Source organism: Phoenix dactylifera, chromosome 12 (assembly GCF_009389715.1).
Source record: "Phoenix dactylifera cultivar Barhee BC4 chromosome 12, palm_55x_up_171113_PBpolish2nd_filt_p, whole genome shotgun sequence".
Classification (NCBI taxonomy): Eukaryota; Viridiplantae; Streptophyta; class Magnoliopsida; order Arecales; family Arecaceae; genus Phoenix; species Phoenix dactylifera.
The window spans coordinates 13508112-13530273 of NC_052403.1; the positions used below are offsets into that span (position 1 = coordinate 13508112).

The window sequence follows — 22162 nt, forward strand, 5'->3', positions numbered from 1 at the left end:
CTTTCCTCCTTTTGTATTCTTTTTATTTTAACAAATTAGGGTGGGTTTTCCCTCCCTTTTCATCAAAAAAATGAAATATAGTATAGCACTACCTAATATAATGGCCAGGACCATCATTTTGAACTATTATCTCTATATGCTATAAGATAACAAATACAAAAACAATACTTTTATAATGATTTATATAATGGCTGCCGCAATTGAGCATCAGCCATTATCTAACACAAGGGAACATTTGCAACTATTTTTCATGGCTATTATATTTTTTTTGTTTTGGAGAAAAAACATTATAATATCACAACAAAGTAACTATCCATAGCTAAAATATGTGGAAAAGAAGTATATATGTGGTTTAAGTTATCAAAACACCTCAGGCCACACACGCAACGAGTTTTGAGATTCGTAAGCAGCTCTACATGATCGGCTTTCAAATCATATTATTTAGATTTTCGAATCTCAAAAGCTGGAAGTGAAGATTTAGTTTCAACCTTGTAAAGGAGGTTAGTATTAAATTTCTCATACTAATCAAATGCAGAACTGGTTATGCCGATCCCATCAATGACATTTGAAAAGACAACTTCCCATTTTCCAATTAGTTTTGAGATTCGTAAGCAGCTCTACATGATTGGCTTTCAAATCATGTTATATAGATTTTCGAATCTTAAAGGTTGGAAGTAAAGATTTAGTTTTGACCTTGTAAAGAAAGGAGGTTAGTATTAAATTTCTCGTACTAATCAAATACAAGGACAGGTTGAGCCGATCCCATCGATAACATTTAAAAAGACGACTTCCCATTTCCCAATTAGTTTTTATATTTGTAAGCAGCTCTACATGATTAGCTTTCAAATCATGTTATATAGGGTTTTGAATCTCAAAGGTTGAAAGTAAAGATTTAGTTTCGCCCTTGTAAAGGAAGGAGGTTAATATTAAATTTCTCGTACTAATCAAATGCAGGGAGACGTTGTGCCAATCCCATTGATGTCATTTAAAAAGACGACTTTCCATTTCCCAATTAGTTTTTAGATTCTTAAGCAGCTCTACATGATCGACTTTGAAATCATGTTATATAGATTTTCGAATCTCAAAGGTTGGAAGTGAAGATTTAGTTTCGACCATGTAAAGAAAAGAGGTTAGTATTAAATTTTTCACACTAATCAAATGCAAGGACAGGTTGAGCCGATCCCATCGATGACGATTAAAAAAATGACTTCCTATTTTCCAATTAGTTTTGAGATTCGTAAGTAGCTTTACATGATCGACATTCAAATCATGTTATATAGAGTTTCGAATTTCAAAAAGCTAGAAGTAAAGATTTAGTTTCGATCTTGTAAGGGATGGAGGTTAGTATTAAATTTCTCATATTAATCAAATGCAGGGACAGGTTGTGCCGATCTCATCGATGACATTTAAAAGGACGACTTCCCATTTTCTGATTAGTTTTTTTATTTTCAGTAATAGTGGGACCACGTTTGTGTTATTAGAGGTCACACCTATTACTGCTTCACCTCACGGGATCACATTTTTTCTCTCTAAATTTATCCCCACCCCCCCCCCCCCCCCAAAAAAAAAAAAAAAAAAAAATCAAAGTCGACATGATCATAAGATTGCATCCAAGTCCAACAAATATGAAAGGACATATATGGTGTTAGTAAAAATAGAAAGGCCAAATGAGTTCAACCTTAGACTCTATTTCCTAACAGTCCCTGCCATCCTCCAAGCTCTCTTCTTTCCCTCTCCCGTGTGGTCTGCTTGCTCGCACCTCTCATTCTTATCGTCACTTTCACGTTAGATAATGAATCATCATATGATAACATCATCATATGGTAAAGAATGAATACATAGCAGCAACTTGTAGAAACTAAGCAATCTCTCTCTCTCTCTAAATGCACCTTTAGACCGTTAGGAAGATTATTTTTCAACAACCCAACCTCCGTTTGGTCTTCTCCCCACCCTCTTCTTCCCCCATATCTTCTCTTTCACCTTCTCCCACAGCCAAACAAGCAAAAAAAAAAAAAAAGAAGCACTAGCAGCAAAAATGGCGAGCCTCCAGCTCGCCACCTTTTTAGTCCTCTTGGCTGCCGCAATATGCTCGGTAGCGAGCCGATTCATCGTCGAGAAGAGCAGTATCAGAGTGCTGTCCCCGGAGCACATCCGGGGTCACCACGATGCCGCCATCGCCAACTTCGGCGTGCCGGACTACGGCGGGACCATGACCGGCGTCATCGTGCGCCCTGACAAGGGGACTACGGGATGCGAGCCCTTCAACAATGGACCCTTCAAGTCCCGGACTAAACGGTCGGTGATCCTCCTCCTCGACCGCGGAGGTAATCAAATTATTCTTCCTTCTTTCTCTCTGCCTATTCCTTTCATATATAGGAGCTCTATTTAATCTTTAGTAGATGAATTAGGCTTGCATCTAATATTTGGCAGTCTTAGTTGTAATAGTTGTTGGTTGATATGATTTAATTTGAACTATTTTTCTCTCTCCTTGTCATATATTAGTTTTGCTTGTTTTTCTCTAACTTGGAATTATGATAGCTCAATTGTAAAGAAGAAGATGACAAGTACTTGTATTGGGTGGTTTAGATCTAGTATTCATTGTTAGCATTAACTTTTTTGATGGTTAATATTTCTTGAGTCTCCTCTCTTTCTTTTACTGTGTTTGTTGAATTTTTATTAGTTTAGTAAGGGTGATCAATGATCCAATTTGGGTTTTAATCTTGACTTGGTGTTCGAATTCTTTGCATGTAAATTGAACAGGAAGAAGTCATGCATGGTGTTCGAATCTGTCAAATTTGGAATATATGTCTCTAACTCGTCAGTTCTAGATAACTGAATGCTTTCCCCTTTGGCTTAATTTCAGAAATACAAATAAGAGCATCAAGTTTCATCTTTCAATTCAACCACATAGATTTTTTTCCCCTTAAATATATGGGAGGAAAGAAATCCTTCACCAGTATTTGTGCAGTGTTTTGTGTCATTTTGCCTACATCAATGGAGATGAATTGGATTAGATGGGGTAGCTCTTTAGTCTTTTTCCTTGTTGCAACTCATAGTTTGGTTGACAAGCCAAACTTCCTTCTATTCCAAGCAAATATTAAATCAGACCTTTTGAGAAGTGGGCCTTAACACCCTTGCCACCTTCTCTAGATTGCTACTTTGCTTTGAAGGCATGGAATGGACAGAATGCTGGTGCTGCCGCTGTCCTCGTCGCCGACAACATTGGCGAGCCTTTGCTAACCATGGACACCCCTGAAGAGAGCCGGGATTCCGAGTATGTAGAGAAGATCAGCATTCCCTCTGCCCTTGTCGACCGAGCCTTCGGCGAGGCCCTTAAGAAGGCCTTGGCGAAGGGGAATGAGGAGGTGGTGGTTAGGCTGGACTGGAGAGAGTCCATGCCTCACCCTGACAACAGGGTGGAGTATGAGTTTTGGACTAACAGCAATGATGAGTGTGGTTCTCGCTGTGAAGAACAAATGGACTTTGTTAAAAGCTTCAAGGGTCATGCTCAGCTTCTTGAGAAGGGAGGATTCACTCAGTTTACACCTCACTACATAACCTGGTATTGCCCCCAGGCTTTCATCCTTAGCAAGCAATGCAAGTCTCAGTGCATAAACAATGGGAGATATTGTGCTCCTGACCCAGAGCAGGACTTTGGTGGGGGGTATGATGGCAAGGATGTTGTGATCGAGAACTTGAGGCAGCTTTGTGTTCATAGTGCAGCGAATGAGAGCGGTCGGCCGTGGATTTGGTGGGATTTTGTGACAGATTATCATGTCAGATGTTCGATGGAGGGGAAGAAATATAGCAGGGACTGTGCTGAGAACGTTGCTAAGTCTCTTGGTAAGCATTGAGAAAAAAGAACATAGATTATTTTTCAAATATTCTTCCTCATTCTATATGATTTCAATGTGATGCATCAGGTCTGCCTCTGGACAAGATTTTAAAATGCATGGGTGATCCTGAAGCCGATGTCGAGAATGAAGTCCTAAAGAGAGAGCAAGAGATCCAGGTACCTTGGATTGAAAATTTTATTGGTATATATATATATATATATATCTAGCAACAAGAGGTCTTCAGAACTTAGAATTTATTATATGATCATGATCGAAACATCTGCAAACAATTGCTGCAATTCTAAACAATTTCTGCATTCTAGGTCGGCCGTGGCTCTCGTGGAGATGTGACCATCTTGCCTACTCTGGTTATAAACAATGTTCAGTATCGAGGTTTGTTACAAAGTCCATCGATCAGCCTACTATGACTTTGTCGAGGTTTAAATAATGTGGATATACAGTCCATTTGATGTTTTATGTTCTTTCACAAATACCATAAAGAGAATATCAAAGCAGCTTTTTATGGAAATGCTATTCTTATTATCAAACAAAGCACAGGGTGGAGCAGTTTGTTTGGTTATTTCTTTTCTCTTGGAACTCAAATATATAGAGTGTTTTGTTACATGTATAAGTTCTGCAAAATTGGATTACGTATCATTGATATACTATCAATGGTTCACTCCATCTTTTTCCCTTATCTAATCCAATGGCAGATATATATGACTTGAATGTGTGATAATGCAAAAGGAAAAGTTGCTATTAGCTATCTCCAAATTATACTGTAATTTTCTGTTTCTGTTTCTAGTTTTTTTCAACTTAGTTTCTTTCGTAGTCAGCCAGGTTATTTGTTTCAGAATTCTGGTTCATATTAAGAACTCTCATCATCTCCTTATGGTATTCTCTTTTTTTTTTTTTTTTACTTCTGCTGAAGGAATATTGGAGAGGACTGCTGTTCTGAAGGCAATATGCGCGGGTTTTAAAGAGTCTACTGAGCCTCCTGTTTGCTTGAGTAGAGGTTAACATCAGGCCTACTCTCTCCTTATTATAACATTTATAAGACTTATAAGACCTTTACCCTGGTATACTTATAAGACTATTTCCTGTTTTATTTCTTCCCCCAGGTATTGAGACAAATCAGTGCCTTGAATCCAATGGGGGATGTTGGCAGGACTTACGATTAAATATAACTGCTTGCAAGGTATTTTCTCGTGCGCGCTAGTAGAGCATCATATGCTTTATGAGTAACTACCCTGTATTAGTCCACAAATACATGAAGAGTATCTATCAGTGAACAAATTGTTCAGCTTTTGATTAAGCTGTAATAATGTCTCTCTCTCTAGGACACTTTCAGAGGCAGAATCTGTAAATGTCCTACAGTTAATGATGTTCGGTATGAGGGTGATGGCTATACTTCCTGTCAAGGTACTTCTTATCTGTTCCTCCCCAATCTAATGTTACTTTCACTGTTTAGTTATAGCAGACCATTATCATCATTTTTTGTAGTCTTTAAAACATTAGATTTTGAGAGGTATTCTGAAATTCTAAAGATTATGTGATCCTAAATACATTGGCAATGGAAACTTTTATGGCCAGTATATCAGTGTGACCGCACAATTGGTTTGTGACTGAGGCAAAAGTCTCAATAAGGAATCAAATAAGATTGTTTTTGTTTCTGTTAGTTTTCAAGTGAACATGATGATCCTCTTCTAGTGTATATGTATTTCTATGACTTCCATGTCTAGTAACAAGAAAAGGATGAATTTTCAGAATTACATGGTTCAGTTATGTTTGTTATTACAAACTCTGAAACTTCATATCTACTGGAAAAGCATTAAGCAACATATAAGCAATATGTTGGAGAAATATATTGAAAGAGACATAGGACAAGTCCATCCACAAAAATGCAACATATGAACATTCTTTTTACTGCAAATATTATTGATTTTCTTAATCAGGGAAAAAATTACACCTTTATGAATGTAAATACCAGATTTAACTTATGATCATGTATTTTTAAATGAAGCAATGGCTGACAGTTACTTGAACATGAAAATTAGTGCAAACAACACCCTTATCAAGCCATTAAAACTTCTCATATCTTAAAGGTCGATTTTGTGTAATCATCCGTTCCCATTTGTTCATATGTTGAAATAGAATACTGTGCTTATTGAGCCAAAGAAACAGGTGGAAATTAATAAGCACTCTGCTTTTGTTTTTTACTAGAATATAAAGAAATTTTTTTATTTTGAGCATGTTGAGATGCAAAAATAAAGAAGGCATAGTCGTTCCAACAATGTATTCGTGATTATCGTGCACTAAAACATGCTATACAAAAGACGACATGACTCACAATGTAACAATCCAGGATCTTACCTAAAAAGACTAGTTCGAAGGTATTATTTGGGGTTCTGTACAAGTATCTAATATCTACCCAATGTATAGCCGATATAAGACTAAACACATGACTATATGGTCCCCACATACTTCTTTCTTTTAAGCCTTAGCGTCGTTGCCATACAAAGGATCTAAATCTATTCAAATCTAATCACAAATATCACGATCAGCTCATGGTCAACCTAAATAGGCCCACATTGTAGTGTCTTTTAGTTTACATAGGCCATGGGTTGGATCTGCTCTGATATCATTCATTGCAACCCAGAACCTCACCCAAAAAGATTAGCTCGAACGTATCATGTGTGTTTCTTGGTTTGTAAACGTACCCAAGATCTATGACGTGGAATAAACACACTTGCATGAGTCCTTACTTACTAATTATTTGAATCATATTTACTTGTATTTCCATTTTGAATCATGTAAATTCCTTACTTTGTTATGCTTGAGGAGAATAAACAACTAACATGAAGAGCAACCATTTGAGAAGATTATATCAATTCATGAATATCTTGATCATTTCTCGGATTTTATTTGCTAACTACATATAAGAGGTGCTTTGTCGCATGGTCACCAGTGCATGCCCTAGAGTGAAGTGCAAAAATGACAATACCTGTGGGCGCAAAAATGACAAAACATGTGGCACTACATGGTTCAAAATATTGGATAAGAAGACTACCTAAGCAAACAAAATGAATATGATAGAGATGAGAATATTGAGAAAGGTAAAATTATCAAGGCCTAATAGGGTAGTAGGAGAGGTCCCAATTGAGGACATAAGACAAGTCCTACAAAGTTCTGTGAGGGTGATGGCAACCAGATGTTGTCAATTTTGTATTGAAGAATTAAGAAAGATGAAAGAGGATAAGCCAACAAAGAGAAAGGAGGAAAGAAAAATGATGGGATATGGAAGAAGGAATATGAAATAGCTCACATTAACCCCATAGGCAACCCTTAATAGGAGTGTTCACAAATAAAGATTTACAAAGCTGACATTAGCATGGTTGGTACCCAGGTTCATGGCCAAGGTAATGGTTATACATTTGGTTGGCTCCCTAGTGATTATACTAAAACAATCGATGTTGCTTTGAGAATAACATGAGATGATGATGAGAAACTTTTGTTGGATTTTTTTCTTTAAAGCCAACAATTCCTTAGCTAAGCGGACAAATTTAGCTCAATCAATTTCATTTAAGATGATTTATCACCTGCCATTAGTTTACATTTCCAGATTTAATCAAGTGTAATCTAATTCACAATCGTACTAGAGATTTAATGAAGTCCATCGAATACTCTTGGTTCATGTAGTATTTAGTAGCTTATTCAAAGAAATTTGCTTAAAATGCTGTCTGAGAACATTAATAAAAGTGAGGAATATGTCCCAAGGCCACCATTTACCAACACCTATAGTACTCCCATCTGACTTATGTAACGCACTTTCTTAGAAAAATATCAGAAAGGAAATTAGCTTATCAACTCCACGATTAGTTTAATGGTGTTGAAAAATTCAGTAGATTAATTCGGATAAGCTAATACTTGTAGCCGTGTGGCAAGTTCGGAGGATAAGTTGAATAATTCCACCAATTTTGTCAAAGTAAATTTAAAAAAAAATCTCAAGTTTTGATTCCTCTAATATTATCCATAATTAAACAATAAAATCTGTTGGTGGAAACTTACGATAAATGTGATGAACTCTTCGAAAATTGTGCTTGAAAATCAATATAAAGACTTCTGAAATTCTTGAAAGACTAGAAACCAATAAGAATTGCAATCTAATTCAAGATAACAAATGCTAACATGTTTTTTCAAAAGTCAGATATATGGTTTTGAAAATTAAAATCTAGTCTTTCTCTTAAATTGTTGATGGCAAATTTTCATGAATATGAAAAATCTCTTCGAAATTGCGTTCGAAAATTTATATATATCTTTAGAAATTCTTGAAAAAGTAGAAACTAATAAGAATAGTGTACATGCCTAGGCGAGAGGTGTGCTAGGCACTATCCTAAGAGGAAGATTGCCCCTCTCATGCAGGTGATCAGCAAGGATGCTCTCAACGTACAATAAATCTTGGCTTCATCAGAAGAGGCCTCCAAGCACAGCATAAGCATACGACGGTAGAGGCCTAACGACTTCTTCAATTTCTAAAATAAATTAATGAAAAAGGTGGGAATCGGATTCTACAATAGTGAAAAAAATATGTAAGAAAAATGGGGAAAACGAGGAAGAAAGGGAACCCTTGTACGAATGAGAGTAAGAGAGCAACATTTGATCTCTTGGGTATGCTAGACCGCTGGGTATTGAGCTCTATTAATAGATGCTTTTGTTCTAGTAATCTCCCACTTGTAGTAAGGCTCCAACGGCTAGTTGGAGACAAACCCATTAAAGCTCTTATTAGAGCTAGGTGATTATGTTAAATATTGAAATTAGGTCAAAAGTAAACCACAAAGACATCGCACACATGCTTGGTTGGCCCACATTGTATTTGCACACGTGCATGGCATGGTTGGCCGCATTGAGCCAAGCCAAGCGCACATATGGTGTTTAGCCTAAAATCCACAAGCCCTACTAGGCTTCCCTACTTAGAGATGGTATAAATGCGAGTAGACTTATATTAACATTATTCAATGTAGGACTAGATAATAGACCAATGAAGAGTCCTAAATCCTTTAATGTTTGAGATTTTCCAATTAGATCTAATATTTTGCCAAATGGCAACCACCAAATAAAAACCCTTTAAAACCCTTACAAAAGCAAGATAATTTGTCATATTTATATGTGGTTGTGAAGTTATTTGTCCTTTTCGAGCTGATATCCTTGTCAATATTGCAAAACCATCTAGACAAGTATAATCAAACAACTTTCATGGTCTAGATAACTACAAATTTCTTGTTTTCATAAATTTTAATTGCTCTACCGCACAATTTTGCATTAAATATGTAATAATTTAAAAATTGTCGTCCTTATTGCTTTTAGTTCACCTGATTTGTTATCCAAGTTTATCTTCATTTAAAGACAAATGACATAACATTCTTTTTCCTGTCCCCTTTTATGTTTCTGGTTGGCTACATTGTTCTTCAATTATTCATCATTATCAAAGAATAACATAGGAATATCTCTGCTTTACAACTCTCAGTCTTGAATGCAGCATTCATATGTTTTACTTTCTTCTTAATCTTGAAGTCGGTTAACATGTTAACCCCTTGAACGCAATCCTCCCTTGATAAGTTAACATCTTTCAGTATTATTTAATAAGATGTCACATAACCCCCTATATAAGTTCTAGTGCTTAAAGGAAACTGGTGGTTTAATAATATGAAAAATGAGAAAACATAAATTTTTGTAGGAAGCAAATGAGTACGACTCATCCTCAATGATGAAAGATAACTTGGACTGGATGATGAACTCCAAAGCTCCCCTATACTCAAAATGATGATACTCCACTTCCAATCTTTGTTGCCTAAGGGCTCCAACATTTACTTCTAGTTGCTTGGCTTGGATTTAAATCCCCACTCATGTTTCCATGATTCTCTGTGTAATCAATGCTCAAACTTGTTTAGATGGACTTTTCGGGCATCATACTCTCACCATATATATTTATATATACAAACTGTCCTAAGCTTATTCGCCAATGTCATATTACCATTTAATCTGAATTTTCAGCACTGCTGCCTTTGATAACCTGAAGCACTCAAAAGATGAAGTTTTTTTAGTTCTTACACTTTATATTGTTTTCAGCTGTGGGGCCAGGAAGGTGTACAGTAAACAATGGAGGCTGTTGGTCAGAAACGAGGAAAGGGAAAACATTTTCTGCCTGCTCAGTTCAGTCATTTTACTTTCTCCATTGTTGAATATATATTCATGTTGCACCTATTATTCTAGAAGATGATCCTGTACTAATAATTGTTTCTTGTTGCATTAAGGAATTAGAGTTGAGAGGGTGTCGCTGCCCATTTGGATTTCATGGTGATGGTTATAAATGCGAAGGTAATACTTTCTGATCACATTTCATTATCAATATACTTCTCCTAGACTTATATTTATGTTTAAGTCTCATAGTTACATTTTAAAAAATGACCATAAATTTTATATGAATGTGTTAGACATTAATGAATGCAAGGAAAAGCTTGCATGCAACTGTCCTGATTGCTACTGCAAGAACACCTGGGGAGGCTATGACTGCAAATGCAAGGGAAATCTTTTGTACATAAAGGCAGAGGACACATGCATTGGTAAGAATACTATATCAATAATAAGAAACAGATACAATATTCACAATGAATATATATATATATATATAGTTCATTATCGATTATTATATGGTTCGATTCAGCTTTTACTTTGGGAATGAACCAGTAATATATTTATGTAATTTATAAGGACTAAATTTTACTCATGGTGTTTTGGTGTGTAATTGGTGCTTAGTACTACAATCTGCACAACGAAGTAGATGTATGAGGATGTGTATGCATGTACTGTATTTTCTAGCTGCCCCAGATTTTCAGAAACCAAATTGCAAATAAAAATTATTTTATTTTTTGTCATTGCCATGTATTTTATGGTTCTATTTTGATGCATCAGAATATTATTGTCCATATAGTATGAGCTTGATTATAATTTGTATTCTAATGCAGCCAAGAATATGTCGAGGTTTGGTTGGTTTTTGACTATTTTGGTTCTCGCATGTGTGGTTGGTGCTGGAATAGCAGGTTATATATTCTACAAATACTGGCTCAGGGTATGTTTGTCGATATCAAAATTGACAATAAATTGGCCATAAAATTTCTATAAGAAAAAAAATGAATTGCTCACGTATCATAACAATGTTCCTTATGATATCTTTGACTGTCTGATGATTGCCTTTTGCAGTCTTACATGGATTCTGAGATCATGGCTATCATGTCCCAATACATGCCATTAGACAATCAGCACAATGAGAGCCGAGCCCTAAGACCGGATTCAACAGCATAGTAAGGCAATTTGTTCAATTTTTTAGATAATCTCATGTGCTCGTTTTGTTTTACATTTTCAAAATCTTAGGCTTTGACAGGCTGATTTATTTTGCAGGGAAAGATTTAGACATAAATTCAAATGTGAATTATAGAAGTTCTCTTCAGAGTGGTTAGATTGTGGCCACAAGTTTTCAAGAATCAAAGTAGTCGCAGATCATTTCATCATATATGAAATATTTTCCTTGTAAAATGTCATATGGTTGGAAAATTTACAAGCGACACAAGAAATCGACCATGGTTTTATCAGTAATCACTATTTCTTTTAATGCATAGGTTATTACAATTATGATGTAATTTCAGATATAAAAAAACACATGATTAATGTAAATCACTATGATAAGAACCAAAAGTTACATTGTGCTGTTTGTCTCACATAAAAGTTGTGTGCGTATTTATATTCAAGTAAATAGTGGCAATTTCAGCAAAAAGTTACTTAATGTAAAAGGGATGTTGATTAGATTTTGTGCTCCTAGATTGACACATCTCAACAAACTCTACATGCATCAAACATATGCGGGGATGAGAGATGAGAGGAATTGCCCTCACTTGATTTGCTTTTTTTCCTCTATTAGAGTCGTGTGTTGAGAAATAATAGCCCTAGATCGGATAAGTTAAAGGATTCTTGTGGTACTTATATACTCTTGAGCTCATCTATCTAAACGTTTTGATTTTTAGATAGAATTTTAACATAATACCAAAGCCCATTGATCCTTCTTGCCGACCAAAATCTCTATACTCCCACTTACTAATTCACGTGTCACCTCTCATTTCATATTTTATCTCTCATGTTTTACATATGAGAGGAGGTGTTGAGGAATAATAATCTCATATCAGATAGGTTAAGAATTCTTGTAGTGCTTATATACTCTTGGGCCCATCGATTTAAATACTCATCCATCTGAATACCCAGGTTTTTAGATAGGAACATGACATCATAGCCATCCATTTGGCTGGCTGAATAAGGAGAAAAGCGAATATCTCATCTCTCCCTATAGAATAATGTCTCAAATTAATGAATCTTTCAGATGTGATTGAGGAGCTGGATAATTATTTACCTTAAACATTATGATAAGTAAGACTTATTTTTTAGATATAGAATTTACTGAGAGCTATTGTGCATCCTAGCCAAACTAGGAGTCATTGTTAATTGGAGTCCTATATTTAATAAGAATAAAATGTAAAAGAGAGTGGTTCGATTCTATATGTGGTCGTCCCAAGTCCTTCAAAATTCTGAAATTTATGTTTAAAACTAACTTGAAATAGGACAACTAAAGTTAATCCTAGGGTTGGTTGTTCTAAAAATCAAGCTAGGATCTGTTGGTCTCGCACCTTATATATCTCCAAATACCACCTCCTATTAATGCCATAAGAGAGGCAAATGTCTCTTCCATGGATCCTAAAGTCTTGAGTCCAAAATGGACTCCTCAACTGTTTCAGAATAGATTAAAAAAGGTTCACAATCACAAGTACAAGACTTCATTCTTTTGAGTTGGAAAACAGAAGAAATCCTTTTCTTTTCCAACCTGCAATCCATCCAATTCTATTTCAGAGTAAACTAGTTAGCGGCGAAGAAGCATAGTGATGTGCCATATTCTGGCTTTGAAAGAGTTACCAGAAGATTACTCCACTAAATCACCAAAGCGGAACTAGGATTTTGCTAGGGGGAAGGCAGCCAAGAATATAGTTGTGGAGCCAAGACTGTTCGATTTCTATATTGAGATTCAATAAACACTTATGGTGCATAGCTCTTCAGTGGTGAAATTAGGAGCCAAGACTTGGTCTCAAAGTCCAAAGTTTGCTAAGATGAAGGTTCAAGAAGCTGTTACTCTTAGGTATCCAATCATCCACTGCATGAAGCTGCTGCTCTTAGTCACATCCTCTCACACCCAATGTGCACCTATCAAAATCTTACATGTTCTATAAACGACAACCATGAAATCTAAGAAACACACCAAAAAAGGACATATTTTGGGCTTTAGAGAAGTGTTTTTGTAACTTTAAAGCAAAAAAATTGTGCTTCTTGAAAAGGTTAAGTATTTGATACCAGTACTTGAGAAGTGCCTTAACAAGAAGGAAATAGAAAATCTAACCTGAACTTCTTTTGTGAGAAAAACTTTTCAGAAAGGAGAAGCAACATCAATCATAGCCCTTTTTTTGAAAGTATCAATCATACATTTTACACAATGTCAGGACACACTAAAGGATCAATCCATTCTGCCTGATGAAAAGTTTTATGCTTACTTGCAACTGCATATCCATCTTAATGAGCAAATGATAAAATCGTTTTTCTCTGGAAAAAAATATTCACTAAATACTTAAAATTTGTTTTTTGGTAAAATGATAAGTTTGTACTCAGATCATTGTTTGTTTAGTTATAAGTAGTGTAACTGGTAAATTCACACCATCTAGATGGGCTATTTTAATCAGCAGATAGGCATACATAATTAGATTGGGATCCAACTTTTTTTTTTTTTTACAATTTACAATTCAGTTGATGCTAATCTGGAAATTTGAAATCACATGAATAAGTTGGATAGGAAGTTCAATAACTTAGCATTTGGAATAAATGGACCAATGAAATCTAGTAGATGACTATAACAAGAAGTTTTTTTGGAAACAGTACTCATGTAAAGCTTACATGAAGCTTTTTCCAAGGTGGTGAAATTGATATTTGCTCTAGATGTGGGGAGGCATGATTTTTAGGCCGCCTTATCGCATGATGCATTTTTTCCCAAAAAGTTAACCTTGCATTTATGCGATAAAAAGTTTACAATAGATAGAATTTTGATGCAGGAGCATTGTTAAACAGATAGACCCATGACCCTTTGTAGTGTGCTATTTGCACTGCAGAGTACTATGTAGACTTGATTGCCATCATCAAAAGATGGACAACCATAAAATGACACATAAGACCACCTTGTTTGATGGCCATTCATCTCTTGATGGCATCCATTGAGTGCTGCACAACACTCTGCGGTGCAAACTGCCCACCATAGAGAAATCATGCTCAAACAAAGAAAGGATAGAAGTATAGGGGATTGTGGAATAGAATATCTGGCCTAGAAGGGAGCGACATGATAAAACTTGAAGGTGCTTACAAGATTTTTTGTATAGCATCCAATGCAATGGTCTGAATTTCCAAAATGAACGAGAGCCTTCTTTTTGTGATAAAATGAAAAATAGTCACAAAAGATATATATTTTGTAACAGTATTTCTTTTTGTCATTAAAGATATAGAGCAAAATAGTTTCTTCTGACCACTTCTTATTTCATCACTAAATATGGGGTTTTTTGTGTGACTAGAATTGTATTTCGTCAGTAAAAATTCGTTACCAAAATTCTAAATTCTTATAGTGCATATATAATAATAGTAGCCTATACATTACAAGCCAACAAGAACAAGTGTTAACAATTAAGTAGTGACACCTTTGTCTCAGTAGTTAATGGGATCCACTTTTGAATATTAGATTGTAATATTGTTGGAAAAGGATCCTTTTGCCGATGAATAAAACTAATTTATCTTCAATTTATCTTTGCTTTCATTTTTAAATTTCTTGCTTTTAATTTTCCAGTAGGGCTCTAATTTACCGACAGGAGTAGCAGTAGAGTATTCCAATCATAGCCTCAATTACATCTCATCTTTCCTTCTATCTAAGAAAGGCATGATGGTAGTGAATGTTCTTTAAGGTCAAGGCATCTACTCTCTTTCTATCCTTCTTTCTCTTTCACCTAGAGACACTAGGGGTATTCCCCATGCGCATTCATACGTACTAGTTTAAAAAGAGGGCATATGTGTCGTTCGATCCAAACTAATAGAGAAAAAAGAGCGCGAACAACCTCTTTTTGGCATGTCAAGTAGAATAGTCGTATAACTATTTGTATGGCGCTACGCCTAGAAATTGACAAAGCGGTTAAGAGTAAAGTAGCCACCGTACTACGGCCACTTATGGAGCGATTCATTGCATCCTTGGTTTCTGTACCGGAACATGTTGAAAGACTTGTTTCTATTATTAAGAGCCGATATCATAAGCCATAGCATGTTCTAGTGTATAATGTAGAGGAATTATTCGATCCTATCTTTGTGGCGGATGACTCGATCTATCAAACTTTGCATGAAAGTGTTGAGATCTTCGAGGAATTTGGGATTTCATCCTATTAGGAGAAAAATGTCAAAGACTATCTTGTGGAGTCCTCCAATTCACAAACCGATGGAAGGCGAAAAACCTACCAATAAGTGCAGGAATATGCCAGACCAAACAAGAAGTCAATACTTCGGTCAAGATTGGATTGATCTTCGAGCTAAAAACTCGCCATATCAATTTGCAAAAGGTTGATGTTTATATGGTTGGCGAGACTACAATGACACAATTCTTCAATGGTGGAATTAGTGACTTAACGGATGGGGGGTAATGTTATAACCTTACGGTACTAGCCTTTCCTATTATGAGGGCTAGGGCAATGCTCCCATTGATGTGGTTGGTATGCAACCTATGTCTCATATGGCAAGGGAAAGCACATTGATGGATTTTACCTCCATCTGATCTTTCATGATTTCTACTTGTTGCTTAAGTTTAACTTCGCCTCTACTAGATCCTCCTGAGTCTTCAATCGACTAAGTTGAATAATATCCAAGTCCAAAATTTGGCCGAAATATTAAAAGTATAGGCTCATACACCAAGGGTGCAAGACCGAGTGAATATGACGTAGACCTAGAGGGAGGAGAGCTATTGACTAGGACAAGAAGGGAGGTGATTGTTATGCATAGTAGATCACGTGATACAAGGGCGGCTCAATGTATTTGGAGGCTTAGGGCGAACTTACTGAAAGGAACTTTTTTTTTTGAACAATGATAAAAAAATTTAATCATTGCAAAATACTTTAAAAAATTTATTTAAAAATAATTCATCTAGATTTCTAAGATGCAAAATTACTAATCAAAATTTTGTATTCAAGATTCATTAAAATACCATTTTTAATCGATAATATAGCTAATCCATTTAATCTTTCTTGTGACATAATTGACTGCAAATAAGATTTTATCAATTTTAATTTTGAAAAATTTCTTTCAGCAGGAACAAAATAGCAAATCCATTTAATCCATGTTTTTCAGATATATTCACCTAATCACCTTACTCCTTGATTAGCTTCTCCTCAACCAATGAGCTCGGCATCCTTTTCTCTACTCTCGATGCATCATTTATCCATCTCTCCAGCCTATGAAAAAGGAAAAAAGGAAGAGGTCGGAGGTCCCTAACATTGTGAAAACTAAATCTACTGGGCATTACAACAAACATAAATCTATTGGGCATTATAATAAATAGATGGTAGACAACTCAGTCATAGTACTTAAAATGAAATTAAAATGATGTTAAAAGGGCTTTTATTGGTGGAGCTAGGGGAAGGCTATTAATGGTGGAGGTGGTGATGGTAAGGTGGTGGTGGTGATAGGGGAGAAAATGGATCTTGACCCTTTAATTCAAAGAGAAAAAGAAAGAGGTCCTTAACATTATGAAAACTAAATCTATTGAGCATTACAATAAACATAAATCCACTGGGCATTATAATAAATAGATAGTAGACAACTCAGTTATGGTACTTAAAATGAAAGTAAAAAAGATGTTAATAGGGCTTTTATTGGTGGAGCCCGAGGAAGGCTATTAATGGTAGAGGTGGTGATGACAAGGTGGTGGTGTTGATAGGGGAGAAGATGGGTCTTGACCCTTTAATTCACTTGACCAATCCTCACTAAAATTCCAAGAAAAAGATCAATAATCCGAATAATCAACTAATCAAGCTTCTTATTTGTACCCAATCCCCTAGAGCTAGTGGATCACTGGAATAGAATCAAGAACTCCAAATCCGCAGCTCAAGAAGAAAAACCATGATCCTTCGCTTTGATGAGATTGGAACCCAAGAAAAGAAGCAACTGAGAGAGAGTGAGAGATGCCCACCGACGTTTTCCCTTTTTCTGGCCAATCTCTTGCCATTCCTCGAAATTCGGATAGCTCTATTTTGCGGTGGCCGGTGGGCCTTCTTTGGGTCGGGGCCTTAGGCGACTGCCTTAGTTGCTTAAGGGTTGAGCCGGCCCTGATATGATACAAACCAAAACGTAGTTACACCTACTTTGCCACTATACAAAATATGGAAGAGTGGGGTGGTTTCACCTATCTTATCACTACCCATTCCACTATTTAGAAAATGGAGGAGTGACATAACTAGTTAAAACATAGGAGTAGTGGAGAGAAGATAACTACCATGCATGACAATAATGGCCTATGTGGTGCAAACCAATAAAGATGAGTGTAAACAGTTAAGTAGTAATATATATCCTAACAGTTAATGGAAGATACTTAAAAATACCTGATTGTAATATTGGAAAATGATCCTTTTGTAGATGAATGAAACTGGTTTATCTTTAATTTATCTTTGCTTTTATCTTTAAATATTTATCTTTTATTTTTTCAGTAAAACTCTAATTTACCAATGGGAGTAGTAGTACAATACTTCAATTGTAGCCCAGTTACATTATATCTTTTCTTCTACTGAAGAGATGTGGTAGTAGTGAAAGTCTTTGAAGTCACGACGCCATGATCTACACTACTCTCATCCTATCCTTCTTTCTTTCCTGTCTAGAGACATTGATGGTATACTTGTGCATTCGTGCCTACTAACTTAATGTGCATGTTGTTTGATCCTCCCCTATAGAGAGAAAAGAGCAGGATCAAATGGATAAAGACTAAAAAATATATCATATATGAAAAGTAAATATAAATTATACGTAGAAAATTTGCAAAGGGAACAAATTAATGCTTTTCTCCTTATATAGTTGAAGACATGATAAGATGTACCAGTTAACTACAAGAATACCTCTAGACTTTCTTTGAAAAGAGATGAAGAAATAAAATTTCATTCGTGCAAATTAAAATGCAGATTTGATTTTAAAATTAAAATGACGGTCATCATTCCCTTGGCCATTCTAATGAACTATCAGCAAAATAATAGTTGTTGTTTAAAAACCTGTTATAAATATAATGCCAACATTCAAAATCATTTTAGAATCAATAAATAATATTTTTAACCTTTAAAGGAAAACAATAACGACAAGAGTAATTTGCTAATACATGCATAGTTACGAACTCAATTTCCACAAATATCTCAAACATTTGTGAATATAGTATTTAAAATTATAAACATTTTTGAAACTTCTTGAACATCTCCTTTTAGATATGGTTTTAAGTTGGTATAATTCCACAGATGTGGAGCACTAACACTCATATTTTTTATTAAGTTTTTTTAAATCCCTCTCAAGATAATCATAGTTTATGTCAAATAGTAAACACAAAATGAATGAGTGCACGCCAGATTGCATGTCCTTTTTTTAATTTTTCTATTTGTATTTGTAGCACAAGCGAGATAAATTTCTATAAATTTTTGATAAATAGTATTTACAGACAAATATTATGCCACAAAAGTGAGGAAATAGACTTATCGGAAGTTTAAGAACTCTTTTAACCTATAACTGTTAAATGATACGTCACATTTGGCATTAATAAGTAGTTAGTATTCAATTAAATTAAATCACTTTTTTAACCCTATGAAACATATAATTATGCTCGATTTAGTTTAGTATACTTGAGTCAGTAGTTTTTATACTAGCTACTAGTGCTTATAAAAATATTGTAAAAATGTTCGATGCAACATGCAAGTTATTTGCTAGATTGGGTGGTTGGAATAAAGTTGTCAAATTTTGGTTGGGTCAGGTGAGGAAGAAATTAGTTTGAATTGGATTAGGCTTAGGTTGTTTACACCCAAAATTACCAATTACTGACAACTATGATCCCTAATAAATAAAATGCATCGTCCAAGATTTATTGAGTTGTATATACATAATTAGAGAGATTGCGATAGGTCACCCATTACTCGTACAAGAGGCTATATATAGATAGTTATAAGCAATCCTCCAATGTATCCCCTCGTCACTATAATAACAATGAGCATTCCTATGTTGCTTATGATCATTGATATCATAATTGTTATAACTGTGATGATGACAATTGCTATCAAGATGACATGATACACCATATGAGTTTTGAGAGATCTAGGCAACATGCTGATTTTGAAGCATGGAATGATTACAAATGTGAGAAAAAGCAACACCAACTTTGGCGTGCTTTGTTTGGTACTACATAGCAATGTATCTATTGTTGCCCAGTAGATACAACCCAAGAGGGGGGGGGAGGGGGGGGTGAATTGGGTCTTTTCAAACTTTTATGCTACTTCTAAAACTTTATGATTAACTATGCTAAGTTGTATAGATGCACAGTGAAAGTTAAACTTAGTAAGGGTTTGATGTATAGACTTCGACTTGATTAAATATGCTTGCAACTAAAGGATGTGCGGATAAGAATTAAGCAAGCAATTTATCTAAGTAAGTAAGTGTGTTAGTTAGACAATAACTAGAGGCATTACAAACACAAAGGACATATAGTGGTTCGGTGCACCCCAGCACCTACATCCACTCCCCAAGACCTCTTGGGAATTTCACTATAATCCTACCGATTACAGCCGGTTGTTTTACAAGCTCACAACCCAACTTGTTGTTTTACGAGCGCACAACGAACTCGGTCGGTTTTTCCAGGCTCACCGACTAGAACCAACCCCGATTGTTTTTCCGGGCTCACAATCAAACCCTTACACGTTGGTTTTACCCTCGGCTCACCAACAAACCTAAACCCCGTTGGTTTTCCCTTTGGCTCACCAACAAACCTTAATCCCGTTGGTTTTTCCTTTGGCTCACCAACAAACCTTACACCGTTGGTTTTTCCTTTGGCTCACCAACAAACCTTTAACCCCTTGATTCAATCCCTTGATTGAATCAAGTTACAAGATATTAAAACAAAGAATAAAAACAAATCAAAGCTTCTTAAACAAGCAGATATGACAATATAAACAAATAGAGTAAAGAGAAGCCCTCAAACGAGTTTTGAAGATGGAGGAGCTCGGCTTCTTCTTTACTTGATCCTCCTCTGATTTGGCATGAAGTAGAGGATCCCCGAGGCAGCACACGGATGGAGAGGAAGCTTTCGGATTCACTTGGATGCTCTTCTTCTCTCTATTTCGTTTTGGATGGCCCTTTTGTGCTTGTGGGAGATTTCCTTTGTAATCTCTTTGAGATCTCTTTCCTAGATGATCTCTCCCACTTCCATAAGTTCTCTCCTAGCTCTCTTCTTGTTTTTATAGCTTTTGATAAAGTGGAAACAAGAATATAGCCGTTAGAGACAAAAATAGAGCCGTTGGAACCAGTCTGCACCTCCTGACAATATGACCGTTGGGATCGGAGTCGACTCGCGCGATCAGGAGTCGGCTCGCCTGTTGCAGGAGTCGGCTCGTGTTTTACCGGAGACGACTCGCCCACTGTTCCAAATTTGAATTAATGTGCTTGCCTCGACTGGGAGTCGACTCGTCTTAACCTGGAGTCGACTCGCCAACTTCTGGAGCTGACTTGGCAATTTCGGAGTCGGCTCATCCACTGAAGTCCGTGGATCCAATTTTGAATTTTGTCCTCTCGAGTCGACTCGACTGTCCTGGGAGTCGACTCGAATCTCAGAGTCCATGAAATGCTCTCTGACTTTTTCTTTGTGTTCCGCTGAGAGTCGACTCTTGCTTTCTTTGGAGTCGACCTACCAACCATCGGAGTCGACTCGCGTTCCACTGGAGTCGACTCGAATCTCAGACCCGAAAACTGCTCTCTGACTTTTCTGCCTGTGACTCCTAGGAGTCGACTCATACTTCCCCGGAGTCGACTCGGTAAACATTGGAGTCGACTCGAATTCCTCAGGAGTCGACTCGAAGACTATTCTTTTGAATTTTTTCTTTGATTTTACTCCTCCAATTTGAATCCTTTGAACTTTAAGCTTGGGCCAATAAATTGTAGCTTTCTTCCAACTTGAGAGCTTTGGAGGCCTTCTTGTGTTCTTCCAACTTGCTATGTTCCTTGCAAAATAAATATCTTTCTCCTTGCAACATAAACATTAGTATCTATACTTCAAGATTTTGTGATCATCAAAATCAATCTATGAATCAATCTTTGGGTCATCAATCTCTCCCTTTTTGATGATGACAAAACTTGGAGTATATGCAATATAAAAGATATTGATTTCTAGAAGTAATACATAGCTAAGTTGCATGAAGTAGAAAACATATATATGTAAAAACATACTTCATGATAATGCTTTAGATTTAATCAGCTTAACACAATCAACATATTTAAATTTTAAGCTAATTTGTATTCACTTCAAAGTAATAAAGCATTCTGAGTATATAGCATATACTTAGATATTTCTCCCCCTTTTTGACAACATCAAAAAGATAGGGAAACATTAAGCACAAAGATAAGAACACTCAAATATTTCTTTCCCTTATTGTACTCTGATTTGAATGTTAAATTATTGCAAGAATATGAATCATATAACTTAAGGCAATAATATTGGAATCAGATTAGTGAGCACAGATCAGAGCCAATTAAGATAGTTTTCAAGAAGTTTTCTAAGTTGATACCACAGATAGTTTTCTAATCAAGTGTAGGTGGAATCTTCCTTAGGTTAATTCAAGAAGTGGAAATCTAACCTCTCTTCAATAATAAGTGTGAAAGCTTGTTCATTTAAGATCTTGTGCCCAATCTATTAAGTATTTTATCAACATGAGAGCAATTTAACTAATTTTCTGAGTATAAGAGCAATATATTAAGTATGATTGCAAAGTGCTTTTATGGTGCCCAATCTATTGTGGCATAAATACCAAAATATGAATTCATGCAATTTATAATATATCTTAGAGTATACATAAAGTTCAAGGCTTTGAAGGTTCTTTTAAAGCTCTTTTAAAGACTTTCTTTTATTTCTTTAGAAAATAAGCACAATTTGATAC

General features: G+C 35.7%; 1 protein-coding gene across 2 annotated transcripts; it reads left to right on the forward strand.

Annotated features, from left to right (window-relative positions):
- Positions 1–1739: 1739 nt before the first annotated feature.
- LOC103718753 (vacuolar-sorting receptor 6-like) lies at positions 1740–11585 on the forward strand. 2 transcript variants are annotated; one of them, XM_008807703.4, is made up of 13 exons: positions 1743–2324; positions 3151–3843; positions 3924–4012; positions 4160–4229; positions 4768–4851; positions 4958–5034; positions 5177–5258; positions 9963–10045; positions 10148–10211; positions 10328–10456; positions 10859–10962; positions 11094–11194; positions 11292–11585. In XM_008807703.4, coding segments are annotated over exons 1-13 (1866 nt in total). In that variant the 5' UTR covers positions 1743–2035; the 3' UTR covers positions 11293–11585. The 2 variants fall into 2 exon arrangements, with proteins under 2 accessions (XP_017701108.1, XP_008805925.1); XM_017845619.3 differs by lacking the exon at positions 10328–10456 and having other exon boundaries at positions 1740–2324.
- The last annotated feature ends 10577 nt before the right edge of the window (positions 11586–22162 follow it).